The sequence below is a fragment of the Lolium perenne genome, chromosome 1 (genome assembly GCF_019359855.2).
Source record: "Lolium perenne isolate Kyuss_39 chromosome 1, Kyuss_2.0, whole genome shotgun sequence".
In the NCBI taxonomy this organism is placed as follows: Eukaryota; Viridiplantae; Streptophyta; class Magnoliopsida; order Poales; family Poaceae; genus Lolium; species Lolium perenne.
This window is the reverse complement of record NC_067244.2, coordinates 22,368,898-22,383,792: the sequence shown is the minus strand read 5'-3', so window position 1 is coordinate 22,383,792 and position 14,895 is coordinate 22,368,898. Positions and strand designations below refer to the sequence as shown.

General features: G+C 43.3%; 1 protein-coding gene across 1 annotated transcript in view; it reads right to left on the bottom strand.

The window, feature by feature from the left end:
* Positions 1-3,193: 3,193 nt before the first annotated feature.
* LOC139831758 (uncharacterized) overlaps positions 3,194-14,895 on the bottom strand; it is a 28,891-nt gene continuing 17,189 nt past the window's right edge. The window contains exons 3-5 of the mRNA XM_071821083.1: positions 3,675-4,261; positions 3,403-3,576; positions 3,194-3,313 (exon numbers count right to left, since the gene is read on the bottom strand). Coding sequence (XP_071677184.1) covers positions 3,199-3,313; positions 3,403-3,576; positions 3,675-4,261 — 876 coding nt within the window. The 3' untranslated portion in view covers positions 3,194-3,198. The remainder of the gene's footprint in view (positions 3,314-3,402; positions 3,577-3,674; positions 4,262-14,895) is intronic.

The window sequence follows — 14,895 nt, the reverse complement described above, 5'->3', positions numbered from 1 at the left end:
GTCACCGTGGTGCCTCCGAGGAGGAACCCGACACCCGAGGGCATCAACGTCGCTGGGCTGGACCAGCCAGCCTATGGTCCCCTGTCTCAGAACAGCCCACTAGCACCACATGCCCCGGATCCGGTGGTGGCACCACCTTCTGCCGGAGCAGACGGGGGAGAGAGATGGAGAGTAACTACCTCAGATCTTGGCATGGAAGGACGTCCACGTCGCCGTCGACTCCTGCCGTCACCTCACCTCTGGCGAGTTCAATGGAGACCACCAGAGGCGCCCGCCATGACGCCCGCCGTAGGGCACCATCGCCAGAGGTTGCCGCCTCGGATCCCGAGCCCTCCACTAGGGAAGCCGTCAGGCAAGAGCGCCCGCGAAGGGGAAGCCTATCGAGCCACCACCTCGGTAATGGTGAACCCCGCGCGGAGATCCTCCATCTAGCAACCACGGGAGGAGCTGAGAGCTCAGATCCTCGCCGCCCCCTTCACCGGCATTGCGAGCTTAGCCCGGCGGCATCACTGGGGGAGACAAGGTTGCGGCGGCGTGAGTTAGGGTTTCGCCTCCCCGGTTTCTGAGAGAAGGCGTTGCGAGGAGCCAAGGGGCGTCGCCCTCACACCAGCTGCAAACCTTAATTAGCTACGAGCCTACGAGCGGCAAGTCCATAGCTGGGCCAGACAGTCCCGGCGCAGCACCACCGCGCTGGCCTTGCCGCCAATTCTATCAAGTTTTCATTTTCATGGCGTGTGTTGGCCGATGGTCCGCCACCAGTAGATACCGCCTGCTGAAATGGATTGTCATATATACCATATAACCTTGCAATAACGTAGCATTAACGTCAATAGCCAGGTCCAAGAGAAGAAAGGACTCGCGATGGATACCTTTGCGTTGTACTTTGCTCCTGGCAGCGTCGCGGTCAGACTGCGTGATATCGACGCGCAAACGACCAACCAAAAAAACTAAACGCAGTTTGATGCACATATATTTGTAGATAAATAAGTAAAAACGCAGTATATAGATTGATCAACCTGATAATTTTACAAGACGAATGAAAGCTAGCTTTTATACGGTACTACCTCTGTTTGAATGAAAACGAGGCACAAGGATTTTAAGGTAAATTTTGACCAAAAATTGGGCAACACAATTTTTACTACAGTGAACGTAATTAGTATTTTCAAATGGATATTGAAAACACTTAGAAAAAATGCTAATTTTATAGCAACAATTTTTATAATTAAAAAATACACGAGAAACAAGGACGTCGTATTCATCTAAATAGAGAGAATACTGTATTATTTACTCACGTGACAGGCCGGAGATGTGACCATCTTGTTGCTCCGCAGGCAGACAACACTAGTTTCTGGATCTACCACTGTAGCCTCCTTAGTTCTTTAGCCTTTGCAACAAGCTAGAACAACGAAAAACAGAGATATTGTAAAGCAATTAAGGAGCATGCATGCGTGCCGCATGCATGATCACACATTGACTATACTTATTTTATTCATTTGTCAAAGTTATTTATTTCTGGAAGGAGATGGATATCTATAAAAACAAGGAAGCAAATTTGGTGCACATGAGCACCAGTGCTCTCAGTTTTTAAAATATTTAAAAACTGAATTTCTGCATTTCAAAAAATCATCACATTTATTCCATGAATACATACACATAGTCTGAATAATCATGCAAAGTTTTGGTAGAAATTGCATTGTATTTTGAGCTACAGGAAAATAATAAATTTGTGGCTACGTATAGAGGTATATGTTTGTCGGAAATTTGTCTTTTTTGTATAGCTTAAAATATAACATATTTTTCTTCAAAATTTCTACCGTATCTTCAGAATGTTTATATGTATGTGGGTATTTAATTTCATATTTTTTCAAATCCAAAAAATTTGATTTTTAAAAATCAGGAGCACTGGTGCTCATGTGCAAAATACACTTTTCGTAAAAACAACTACTATAAAAAGGAATGGATCAAAAGAGGTGATCATGCTGCTGTCCATCAACAAGCACCCTGTAGCGATAACAAAAGAAAATGTAATGCTCTTTCTTATATGAATATTTTCTGTGGCTGTCAATAATCTGTGGACGTGTGCTTTTTGACAAATGTACAGTGTCGATTTCGTGGATTTTTTTTTTACTCAAGGTTGTACCTTGCCAATTGGATCGATCAATGGGGCAGTATATATCGAGCAGCAGTATGCACAACAGTCATCTCATGTCAGCAGTATATACCGAGTACAATCATTCCATGCACTAGTGGAAAACAGGCCTTTTGATCCGGGTGGTAAGGGCCTTTTGTCGCGGGCGGCCATCCGCGACAAGCAAGGCGCGATAAAAGGGAGGCCTTTTGTCGCGGGTCGCTTACGACCCGCGACACCGTGGCAGCCGCGGGGCGCGCAGGGCACAGGCCCTTTTGTCGCGGGCGGTATTACCACCCGCGACAAAAGGCCCTCTACGTGGCGCGCGCACAACGCTGCTGCTTTAGGGTTTGAGGGGTGCAGCACCCCTCCCCCCGCCACCGACCGCCTGTTATTTCATTTTTTTCGTTCGAAAATAAAAGTTGCATATATTTGTACGCTACTAGAAGTTGTACACGTTCATTCATTATATATATATATATAGATCGATTAAACAAATATTGGAAGCAAAAGTCGATTCCCCTTACACATATTCGTAGATTCCCTACATATATACATGGAGCTCACGATCGACAAGCGGTACTAACGACCGTCTATTTGGAGGTAGAGCATCTATTTGGACTAAACAAGCCTTTGTTGTTTATTACTTCTTTAACCAAAAGTCCCGCCAGTTCCTCCGCGATTCCTAGTGCGTGTTCCTTTGGTTGGAGTCTGTCCCGCATGTAGTCGACCTATATACGAAAATGAGATGAGTATGACTATATCAGTCTTGATAACGAAATATTGATGATAATAAATAAAGTTGTGAATGTTATTGCTTACGTTGAATTTATTGTTGTTACGCTTCTCGTTGGTTAACATGCGAATGGACTCGCAAACGTAGTATCCACATAGATTCGTCCCTTGTGGCTGCGGGGCACGGTACAGAGTAAATGTTAGCTTCTTTGCAAAGGTAATCTCCTTATGAAGATTCTTCAAAGCTTGCCAAGCCCTGCTGTGCAAAAGAATGATTGAATGAGTGGATAATTAATTGATATCTCACGAAAGATAAAGCGCGGCGATGAAGGAAATTACACTTGGAGCAACTTCTGCAAGTCCTGGAACCCGTCCACGCCTCTACTCAGTGGGTCTTTTACTTCAACTATTCCCTTATCAGGTTGAATGTCTAGTAGAATCCAGTGGAAGCTGCACATGTTATGCATATACGTCAGGAATTACACTTAACATCGAGTAAGAAAAATTGAATGTGCATAAAAGATCATTAAGACTCTCACTCGTAGTTGTAAGGAAACAATATTGAATCACAGAAATATTGCTCCCCCAAAAACCTTAGTAGGTTTCCCCCCGTTTCTTCGCGTTTATGCTTCACCGTTTCAACATGTATTTTATCTGGGTCAACAAACCCAACATTGATAATATTATTACTTTTGCATTCACTGATCTTCAGTCTGCATAAGAGAACCCATAAGATATAATGAGTATATATATGCAATGAAAATGAACATGAACTGAATGAAAACGAACATGAACTGAACGAACAACTTACAAGCAATAGCAACTCATGAGAGATTTGTCGAGGGCTTCTAGATTGAATAACTGCCAGAGTTCATTCATCTCAATATGGATCTCCTCCTTTCGGTAGTAATATTCCCATGGTATACTCGCCTCGATGTACATTATGTTCTCCTTGCATGCATCAAGGTACCACTGATGCAAATTCCGCATATGTGTTGGCAGTTTATGCAGCTGCTCTCTGCTGACCAAGTCGGCCCCGTAGACAAATTTAGGAGCTATATCAGCAGTGGGTATTGCAGCATCTGCTGCAGACAGCAATTCCTCCACGGTAACTGAACAAGCAGCCGCTAGCCTTGCAGCTTCTTCCATATCGATACCACCATGATGTTCCTGGTACAGCTTGGGAACATTAAGCACTTTGAGTGCTGGGATCGATTGTTTGGGCTGAGCACCGAGGAGGGGAACTTCCTTTCTCTTTTTGCCTTTTGTCGTTTGCTTGGCCTTGAGGGGTGCACTTGTTGAACTTGACGTTTTCTCAGCTGCACTTCTAGCTGATGATTTGCTCGTGCCAGCAATGTCCTTCTCCTTAGCCTTTTCATCCTTCTTTTGGTCAATTACCTTCGCAAGAGTGCGTGTATAGTGATACGTCTCCGACGTATCGATAATTTCTTATGATCCATGCCACATTATTGATGTTATCTACATGTTTTATGCACACTTTATGTCATATTCGTGCATTTTCTGGAACTAACCTATTAACAAGATGCCGAAGTGCCGATTCTTTGTCTTGCTGTTTTGGTTTCAGAAATCCTAGTAACGAAATATTCTCGGAATTGGACGAAATCAACGCCCAGGGGCCTATTTTTCCACGAAGCTTCCAGAAGTCCAAAGACGAAACGAAGTGGGGCCACAGGGAGCCCAAACCCTAGGGCGGCGTGGGCCCCCCCTTGGCCGCGCCGCCCTGTCATCTGGGGCCCCTGTGCCCCCTCTCGACTTGCCCTTCCGCCTACAAATAGCCTCCGTGACGAAACCCCCAGTACCGAGAGCCACGATACGGAAAACCTTACTGAGACGCCGCCACCGCCGATCCCATCTCGGGGGATCCAGGAGATCGCCTCCGGCACCCTGCCGGAGAGGGGAATCATCTCCCGGAGGACTCTACACCGCCATGGTCGCCTCCGGAGTGATGTGTGAGTAGTCTACCCCTGGACTATGGGTCCATAGCTGTAGCTAGATGGTTGTCTTCTCCCCATTGTGCTACCATTGTCGGATCTTGTGAGCTGCCTAACATGATCAAGATCATCTATCTGTAATTCTATATGTTGCGTTTGTTGGGATCCGATGAATAGAGAATACTTGTTATGTTGATTATCAAAGTTATATCTACGTGTTGTTTATGATCTTGCATGCTTTCCGTTACTAGTAGATGCTCTGGCCAAGTAGATGCTTGTAACTCCAAGAGGGAGTACTTATGCTCGATAGTGGGTTCATGCTCGCATTGACACACAGGACGGTAAAGGATGAAAGTTCTAAGGTTGTGTTGTGCTGTTGCCACTAGGGATAAAACATTGATGCTATGTCTAAGGATGTAGTTGTTGATTACATTACGCACCATACTTAATGCAATTGTCTGTTGCTTTGCAACTTAATACTGGAGGGGGTTCGGATGATAACCTGAAGGTGGACTTTTTAGGCATAGATGCAGTTGGATGGCGGTCTATGTACTTTGTCGTAATCACCAATTAAATCTCACTATACTCATCATGATATGTATGTGCATGGTCATGCCCTCTTTATTTGTCAATTGCCCAACTGTAATTTGTTCACCCAACATGCTGTTTATTTTATGGGAGAGACACCTCTAGTGAACTGTGGACCCCGGTCCAATTCTCTATCCTGAAATACAATCTCTTTGCAATACTTGTTCTACCAGTTTTCTTCTGCAAACAATCATCTTCCACACAATACGGTTAACTCTTTGTTACAGCAAGCCGGTGAGATTGACAACCTCACTTTTTTGTTGGGGCAAAGTACTTTGGTTGTGTTGTGCAGGTTCCACGTTGGCGCCGGAATCTCTGGTGTTGCGCCGCACTACATCCCGCTGCCATCAACCTTCAACGTGCTTCTTGACTCCTACTGGTCCGATTAAACCTTGGTTTCTTACTGAGGGAAACTTGCCGCTGTGCGCATCACACCTTCCTCTTGGGGTTCCCAACGGACGTGCCAACCACACGCATCAAGCAAATTTCTGGCGCCGTTGCCGGGGAGATCAAGACACGCTGCAAGGGGAGTCTCCACTTCTCAATCTCTTTACTTAGTTTTTGTCTTGCTTAGTTTTATTTACTACTTTGTTTGCTGCACTAAATCAAAATACAAAAAAATTAGTTGCTAGTTTTACTTTATTTGCTATCTTGTTTGCTATATCAAAAACACAAAAAAATTAGTTTACTTGCATTTACTTTATCTAGTTTGCTTTATTTTCTGTTGCTAAAATGGCCAACGCTGAAAATACTAAGTTGTGTGACTTCACAACCACAAATAATAATGATTTCTTATGCACACCTATTGCTCCACCTGCTACTACAGCAGAATTCTTTGAAATTAAACCTGCTTTACTGAATCTTGTTATGCGAGAGCAATTTTCTGGTGTTAGTTCTGATGATGCTGCTGCCCATCTTAATAATTTTGTTGAACTATGTGAAATGCAAAAATATAAAGATGTAGATGGTGATATTATTAAACTAAAATTGTTCCCTTTCTCATTAAGAGGAAGAGCTAAAGATTGGTTGCTATCTCTGCCTAAGAATAGTATTGATTCATGGACTAAATGCAAGGATGCTTTTATTGGTAGATATTATCCCCCTGCTAAAATTATATCTTTGAGGAGTAGCATAATGAATTTTAAACAATTAGATACTGAACATGTTGCTCAAGCTTAGGAAAGAATGAAATCTCTGGTTAAAAATTGCCCAACCCATGGACTGACTACTTGGATGATCATCCAAACCTTTTATGCAGGACTAAATTTTTCTTCACGGAATTTATTGGATTCAGCTGTTGGAGGTACCTTTATGTCCATCACTCTTGGTGAAGCAACAAAGCTTCTCGATAATATGATGATCAACTACTCTGAATGGCATACGGAAAGAGCTCCCCAAGGTAAGAAGGTAAATTGCTCACAGAAACCTCTTCCTTGAGTGATAAGATTGATGCTATTATGTCTATGCTTGTGAATGGTAGGCCTAATATTAATTCTAATAATGTTCCGTTAGCGTCATTAGTTGCTCAAAAAGAATATGTTGATGTGAATTTCATTAAAAATAACAATCACAATGATTCTAGGCCATACCCTGTTAATGGTAATTCTTATGGTAGATATGCTTCATCTAATGAAGAAAAGATGCTAGAAATTGAAAGATCCACTAAGAGCTTTATGCAATCACAATATGAGCAAAATAAATTGTTTACTAAAACTATGAATGAGCAATCTACCTTGTTGAAGAATATAGGGAATCAACTTGAAAATTTGAATAGGGAGATCTCGGGGTTGCAAACTAAACTTGCTAATGCTGAAACCCGAATCTCATATATGTCTGCATCACAATCTTCTTTAATTAATAAAATGGCTGCTAAACCTGAGGATTTAGATGATAAAATTGTTACTACAGCAAATGCCATTCAAGTTAGAATTAATGAGAATATAAGATTAATGGCTGAACTGCGTGCTAGGTGGGATAGAGAAGAAAATGAAAAACTAGCTAAAGAGAAGAATGTAGCTAAAGTTTGGACTATTACCACCACTTGTAATGCTAATGCTACACATGTTGCTAAACCTCCTACTAATACTAATAAAAGAATTGGTGTTAGCAATGTTTCCACTTCTAATGCAAAGCGCGAAAAACTGCTAAATCGCTAAAACTATGAAATCGCTTTCGTGATAAAGCTGCTGAAATTTTTTCCAACATTGGGGATGATGATCCCATTGCTTTAGATTATAATGGTTTGAATTTTGATGATTGCCACATCTCTGAAGTTATAAAGTTCTTGCAAAAACTTGCTAAAAGTCCTAATGCTAGTGCTATAAATTTGGCTTTCACGCATCATATTACAAATGCTCTCATAAAAGCTAGAGAAGAGAAACTAGAGCGTGAAGCCTCTATTCCTAAAAAGGTAGAGGATGGTTGGGAGCCCATCATTAAGATGAAGGTTAAAGATTTTGATTGTAATGCTTTATGTGATCTTGGTGCAAGTATTTCTGTTATGCCTAAGAAAATTTATGATATGCTTGACTTGCCACCGCTGAAAAATTGTTATTTGGATGTTAATCTTGCTGATCATTCTACAAAGAAACCTTTGGGTAAAGTTGATAATGTTCGCATTACCGTTAACAATAACCTTGTTCCCGTTGATTTTGTTGTCTTGGATATTGAATGCAATGCATCTTGTCCCATTATATTGGGAAGACCTTTTCTTCGAACTGTTGGTGCTATTATTGATATGAAGGAAGGTAATATAAAATATCAATTTCCTCTCAAGAAAGGTATGGAACACTTCCCTAGAAAGAGAATGAAGTTACCTTTTGATTCTATTATGAGAACAAATTATGATGTTGACGCTTCATCTCTCGATAATACTTGATACACACTTTCTGCGCCTAGCTGAAAGGCGTTAAAGAAAAGCGCTTATCGGAGACAACCCATGTTTTTTTCCTACAGTACTTTGTTTTTATTTTGTGTCTTGGAATTTGTTTACTACTGTAGCAACCTCTCCTTATCTTAGTTTTGTGTTTTGTTGTGCCAAGTTAAGCCGTTGATAGAAAAGTAAGTACTAGATTTGGATTACTGCGCAGTTCCAGATTTCTTTGCTGTCACGAATCTGGGCAAAATCCCTCTGTAGGTAACTCAGAAAATTATACCAATTTACGTGAGTGATCCTCAGATATGTACGCAACTTTCATTCAATTTGAGAATTTTCATTTGAGCAAGTCTGGTGCCATTTTAAAATTCGTCAATACGAACTGTTCTGTTTTGACAGATTCTGCCTTTTATTTTGCATTGCCTCTTTTGCTATGTTGGATGAATTTCTTTGATCCACTAATATCCATTAGCATTATGCAATGTCCAGAAGTGTTAAGAATCATTGTGTCACCTCTGAATATGTCAATTTATATTGTGCACTAACCCTCTAATGAGTTGTTTCGAGTTTGGTGTGGAGGAAGTTTTCAAGGATCAAGAGAGGAGTATGATGCAACATGATCAAGGAGAGTGAAAGCTCTAAGCTTGGGGATGCCCCGGTGGTTCACCCCAGCATATATCAAGAAGACTCAAGCGTCTAAGCTTGGGGATGCCCAAGGCATCCCCTTCTTCATCAACAACATTATCAGGTTCCTCCCCTGAAACTATATTTTTATTCCATCACATCTTATGTGCTTTTTCTTGGAGCGTCGGTTTGTTTTTGTTTTTGTTTTGTTTGAATAAAATGGATCCTAGCATTCACATTGTATGGAAGAGAGACACGCTCCGCTGTAGCATATGGACAAGTATGTCCTTGGTTTCTACTCATAGTATTCATGGCGAAGTTTCTCCTTCGTTAAATTGTTATATGATTGGAATTTGAAAATGATACATGTAGTAATTGCTATAAATGTCTTGGGTAATGTGATACTTGGCAATTGTTGTGCTCATGATTAAGCTCTTGCATCATATGCTTTGCACCCATTAATGAAGAAATACATAGAGCATGCTTAAATTTGGTTTGCATATTTGGTTTCTCTAAGGTCTAGATAATTTCTAGTATTGAGTTTGAACAACAAGGAAGACGGTGTAGAGTCTTATAATGTTTTCAATATGTCTTTTATGTGAGTTTTGCTGCACCGGTTCATCCTTGTGTTTGTTTCAAATAAACCTTGCTAGCCTAAACCTTGTATCGAGAGGGAATACTTCTCATGCATCCAAAATACTTGAGCCAAACACTATGCCATTTGTGTCCACCATACCTACCTACTACATGGTATTTTCCGCCATTCCAAAGTATATTGCTTGAGTGCTACCTTTAAAATTCCATCATTCACCTTTGCAATATATAGCTCATGGGACAAATAGCTTAAAAACTATTGTGGTATTGAATATGTAATTATGCACTTTATCTCTTATTAAGTTGCTTGTTGTGCGATAACCATGTTTACTGGGGACGCCATCAACTATTCATTGTTGAATTTCATGTGAGTTGCTATGCATGTTCGTCTTGTCTGAAGTAAGAGCGATCTACCACCTTATGGTTGGAGCATGCATATGTTAGAGAAGAACATTGGGCCGCTAACTAAAGCCATGATCCATGGTGGAAGTTTCAGTTTTGGACATATATCCTCAATCTCAAATGAGAAAATTATTAATTGTTGTTACATGCTTATGCATAAAAGAGGAGTCCATTATCTGTTGTCTATGTTGTCCCGGTATGGATGTCTAAGTTGAAGAATAATCAATAGCGAGAAATCCAATGCGAGCTTTCTCCTTAGACCTTTGTACAGGCGGCATAGAGGTACCCCTTTGTGACACTTGGTAAAAACAGTGCATTGTGATGATCCGGTAGTCCAAGCTAATTAGGACAAGGTGCATGCGGGCACTATTAGTACACTATGCATGAGGCTTGCAACTTATAAGATATAATTTACATGATGCATATGCTTTATTACTACCTTTGACAAAATTGTTTCATGTTTTCAAAATCAAAGCTCTAGCACAAATATAGCAATCGATGCTTTTCCTCTATGAGGACCATTCTTTTACTTTTCAATGTTGAGTCAGTTCACCTATTTCTCTCCACCTCAAGAAGCAAACACTTGTGTGAACTATGCATTGATTCCTACATACTTGCTTATTGCACTTATTATATTACTCTATGTTGACAATATCCATGAGATATACATGTTACAAGTTGAAAGCAACCGCTGAAACTTAATCTTCTTTTGTGTTGCTTCAATGCTTTTACTTTGAATTATTGCTTTATGAGTTAACTCTTATGCAAGACTTATTGATGCTTGTCTTGAAGTGCTATTCATGAAAAGTCTTTGCTTTATGATTCACTTGTTTACTCATGTCATATACATTGTTTTGATCGCTGCATTCACTACATATGCTTTACAAATAGTATGATCAAGATTATGATGGCATGTCACTCCGTAAATTATACGTGTTATCGTTTTACCGCTTCGGGACGAGCAGAACTAAGCTTGGGGATGCTGATACGTCTCCGACGTATCGATAATTTCTTATGATCCATGCCACATTATTGATGTTATCTACATGTTTTATGCACACTTTATGTCATATTCGTGCATTTTACGGAACTAACCTATTAACAAGATGCTGAAGTGTCGATTCTTTGTTTCTGCTGTTTTTGGTTTCAGAAATCCTAGTAACGAAATATTCTCGGAATTGGACGAAATCAACGCCCAGGGGCCTATTTTTCCACGAAGCTTCCAGAAGTCCGAAGACGAAACGAAGTGGGGCCACAGGGAGCCCAAACCCTAGGGCGGCGCGGGCCCCCCCTTGGCCGCGCCGCCCTGTCATCTGGGGCCCCTGTGCCCCCTCTCGACTTGCCCTTCCGCCTACAAATAGCCTCCGTGACGAAACCCCCAGTACCGAGAGCCACGATACGGAAAACCTTACTGAGACGCCGCCACCGCCGATCCCATCTCGGGGGATCCAGGAGATCGCCTCCGGCACCCTGCCGGAGAGGGGAATCATCTCCCGGAGGACTCTACACCGCCATGGTCGCCTCCGGAGTGATGTGTGAGTAGTCTACCCCTGGACTATGGGTCCATAGCTGTAGCTAGATGGTTGTCTTCTCCCCATTGTGCTACCATTGTCGGATCTTGTGAGCTGCCTAACATGATCAAGATCATCTATCTGTAATTCTATATGTTGCGTTTGTTGGGATCCGATGAATAGAGAATACTTGTTATGTTGATTATCAAAGTTATATCTACGTGTTGTTTATGATCTTGCATGCTTTCCGTTACTAGTAGATGCTCTGGCCAAGTAGATGCTTGTAACTCCAAGAGGGAGTACTTATGCTCGATAGTGGGTTCATGCCTGCATTGACACAGGACAAAGTGAGAAAGTTCTAAGGTTGTGTTGTGCTGTTGCCACTAGGGATAAAACATTGATGCTATGTCTAAGGATGTAGTTGTTGATTAAATTACGCACCATACTTAATGCAATTGTCTGTTGCTTTGCAACTTAATACTGGAGGGGGTTCGGATGATAACCTGAAGGTGGACTTTTTAGGCATAGATGCAGTTGGATGGCGGTCTATGTACTTTGTCGTAATGCCCAATTAAATCTCACTATACTCATCATGATATGTATGTGCATGGTCATGCCCTCTTTATTTGTCAATTGCCCAACTGTAATTTGTTCACCCAACATGCTGTTTATTTTATGGGAGAGACACCTCTAGTGAACTGTGGACCCCGGTCCAATTCTCTATACTGAAATACAATCTACTGCAATACTTGTTCTACTGTTTTCTGCAAACAATCATCTTCCACACAATACGGTTAACTCTTTGTTACAGCAAGCCGGTGAGATTGACAACCTCACTTTTTCGTTGGGGCAAAGTACTTTGGTTGTGTTGTGCAGGTTCCACGTTGGCGCCGGAATCTCTGGTGTTGCGCCGCACTACATCCCGCTGCCATCAACCTTCAACGTGCTTCTTGACTCCTACTGGTCCGATTAAACCTTGGTTTCTTACTGAGGGAAACTTGCCGCTGTGCGCATCACACCTTCCTCTTGGGGTTCCCAACGGACGTGCCAACCACACGCATCATATAGTCATCCTTCTTCTCGTGTAACTCATACTGCGATGGTGTGTTCAGAAAACTAGTAGCATATTCTATTTGCTTCTCTGTGTATGGCTCTGGCGCTGGAGGTTTTGGCTTATGGAAATGATCATAGTTGTGTTTCGCAACAGCGGCCGCATTTTCCTCGACAGTAAGATCCCAAGGACGGGGGGGAGGAACCTTTGGTACTTTTGGGAGGGGCGACATCTTGCGGACATGACTCTTGAAATGCTTCCGGCTGGGTGCATTCCGAGTCTTAGTGGGCGGAGGCGGCGGCGCTGGAGATGGAGATGGACTACCGATGTCGTGGTCGACGTCGTACCCACGGGGTGATGGTGGCGACATGTGATCAGTAGGAGGAGGTGATGGTGGCCTGCGATCACCTGGAGGAGGTGATGGTGACTCTTTGGGGACGACTGGTACTAGGTGCTACCCAGCCTGGCAGCCTGATGTTCTTCTTTTCCCAGAGAATGATTTCTCCCAGCACCTCTCTGAGTGTAAGCCCCCCATCACCTCCAGGGATATCGAGCTCCAATGTCTCCCACGACGGGACAACTGAATCCACCCCGACACGAGCATAGCCAGCTGGAATCGGATTGCCATGCCATGTTGCCGGCTCACCTTCAGGTCCAAATGCCGGTAAGACATAGCCGACCGCCACCTTAACGAAACCTTCACGAACACCTCATGGAGATCACAAGGTGTTTGCTCCTTGATTCCATCCAAGGGGTCGCCAGGACCGGCATCTATCATCATCCGTGTAGGAGGGGCCTCCGAGTAGGCCACGCTGCTGTCTCGTCGCTGAGATATGTCAGCGGTATTATCTGGCGGGCGCTGTCCTTTTAGTTCATTTATCTCCCGCTGCTGCTGCTGAAGCTCCTGCTGCTGCTGGTCAAGTCGGCGTTGGAACTCGGCCATCCGGTCATTCTGCACCTCCAGCTGGCGTTGTTTAGCTCTCGCTCGGCTTCTATAAGTCTCCGCGTCGGCCGGAAACCCAAGCGACCACGGAACACTAGGGCCGAAGCCTCTTGTTCGTCCTCCCTTCTCAGGATTACCGAGGACAAGCGTCAGCAAGTCTTTCTCTCTATCGGGAGCAAACTTTAGTTTTCCCGCCTTTATATCTGTCGTCACTTCAATCCATTTTTGCCTGGGTACCCTAACCACAGTGTCACTTTCAACAATGTTCCCTGTCTTCATGTCATACTCACAGCCATGCGCGAGGAACCAATTTCGAGCCCTAGTGTCCCATCCTTCTCGCGTGGGTTCTGGAGTGATCCCGTTCAGCTCCATCTCAGCCTCTTGTGCATCCCACTTAGGCATGGCTCTTCCGTAGCCCCCTCGCCCCGTATGATGGTGATACTTCTTCTCGCTTGCATTCTTCTTGTTTTTCGTTGACAGGTTCACAGCCTCCTCTGATTCTTTGTACCTCACAAATTCTTCCCAGTTATGCTCCTGCTTCGCTAGGTAGTTCTCGAATAATGGAGGCTTCTTGTCTTTCTTATAATTTTTCCATAACCGGTTCTTATACGCCCGGAAAAGTTCCCCCATCTTCTTAAGAGCCCATTTCTTCACTAGCGCTCGCTGCTTAGCATTCTCAGACTCCGATCCCAAATCTGGCAAAGTGAAATGTGCCATGAGGTCTCTGAAAAGTGTGTCTTTGTACCTATCGCCAACCTGATTTTCGGACACATTCTTGGTCTTGTTCCATTCTCTGACAGTGATCGGGATACGATCTCTAACCACAACTCCGCACTGATTTTTGAACTTCACTCCGACATTCTCGGGTACCACCGGTTGGCCTTCCGGTGATATAGCTTCAATTGTGAAGTGGTCTTTTTTGGTCAACTTCTTTGCCGGGCCTCGTTTCTCTATCTTATCTTCGGAGGCCTAAGAGAATACATATAGAATTGCATTAATGCCTCTATACTAATGCCTCAATACATATGTACATATAGAATTCCATTAATACCTCGTCACCGGAGCCGTCGTCGGCTTCTCCGTCACCGGAGCCGTCGGCTTCTCCGTCACCGGAGCCGTCGGCTTCTCCATGACCGGAGCCGTCGGCTTCTCCATAACCGGAGCCGCGGGCTTCTCCATCACCGGAGTCGCGGTCTTCTCGGTCGGCTTCTGTACCATCGTGGATTATTTTCGCGAACATGTCTTCCTGTTCGAAGTCCCGTTGGAATGGATCCATTGTTTCTGCAAAAGAATTAAATCGATAAGTACATGTTCTAACCCTAACCCTAATCAAACACAAACCAAACCCTAACCCTAATCAAACACATCATCCATTGTTCGAAGTCCCGTTGGAATGGATCCATTTGGGCAGCCTGGCGGCGCAAATTCGTCTAAGTGTTGGCCTCCAGGAGTCGCGGGTGGCGGCTCCGCCCGCGACGGCCCCTCTTATATC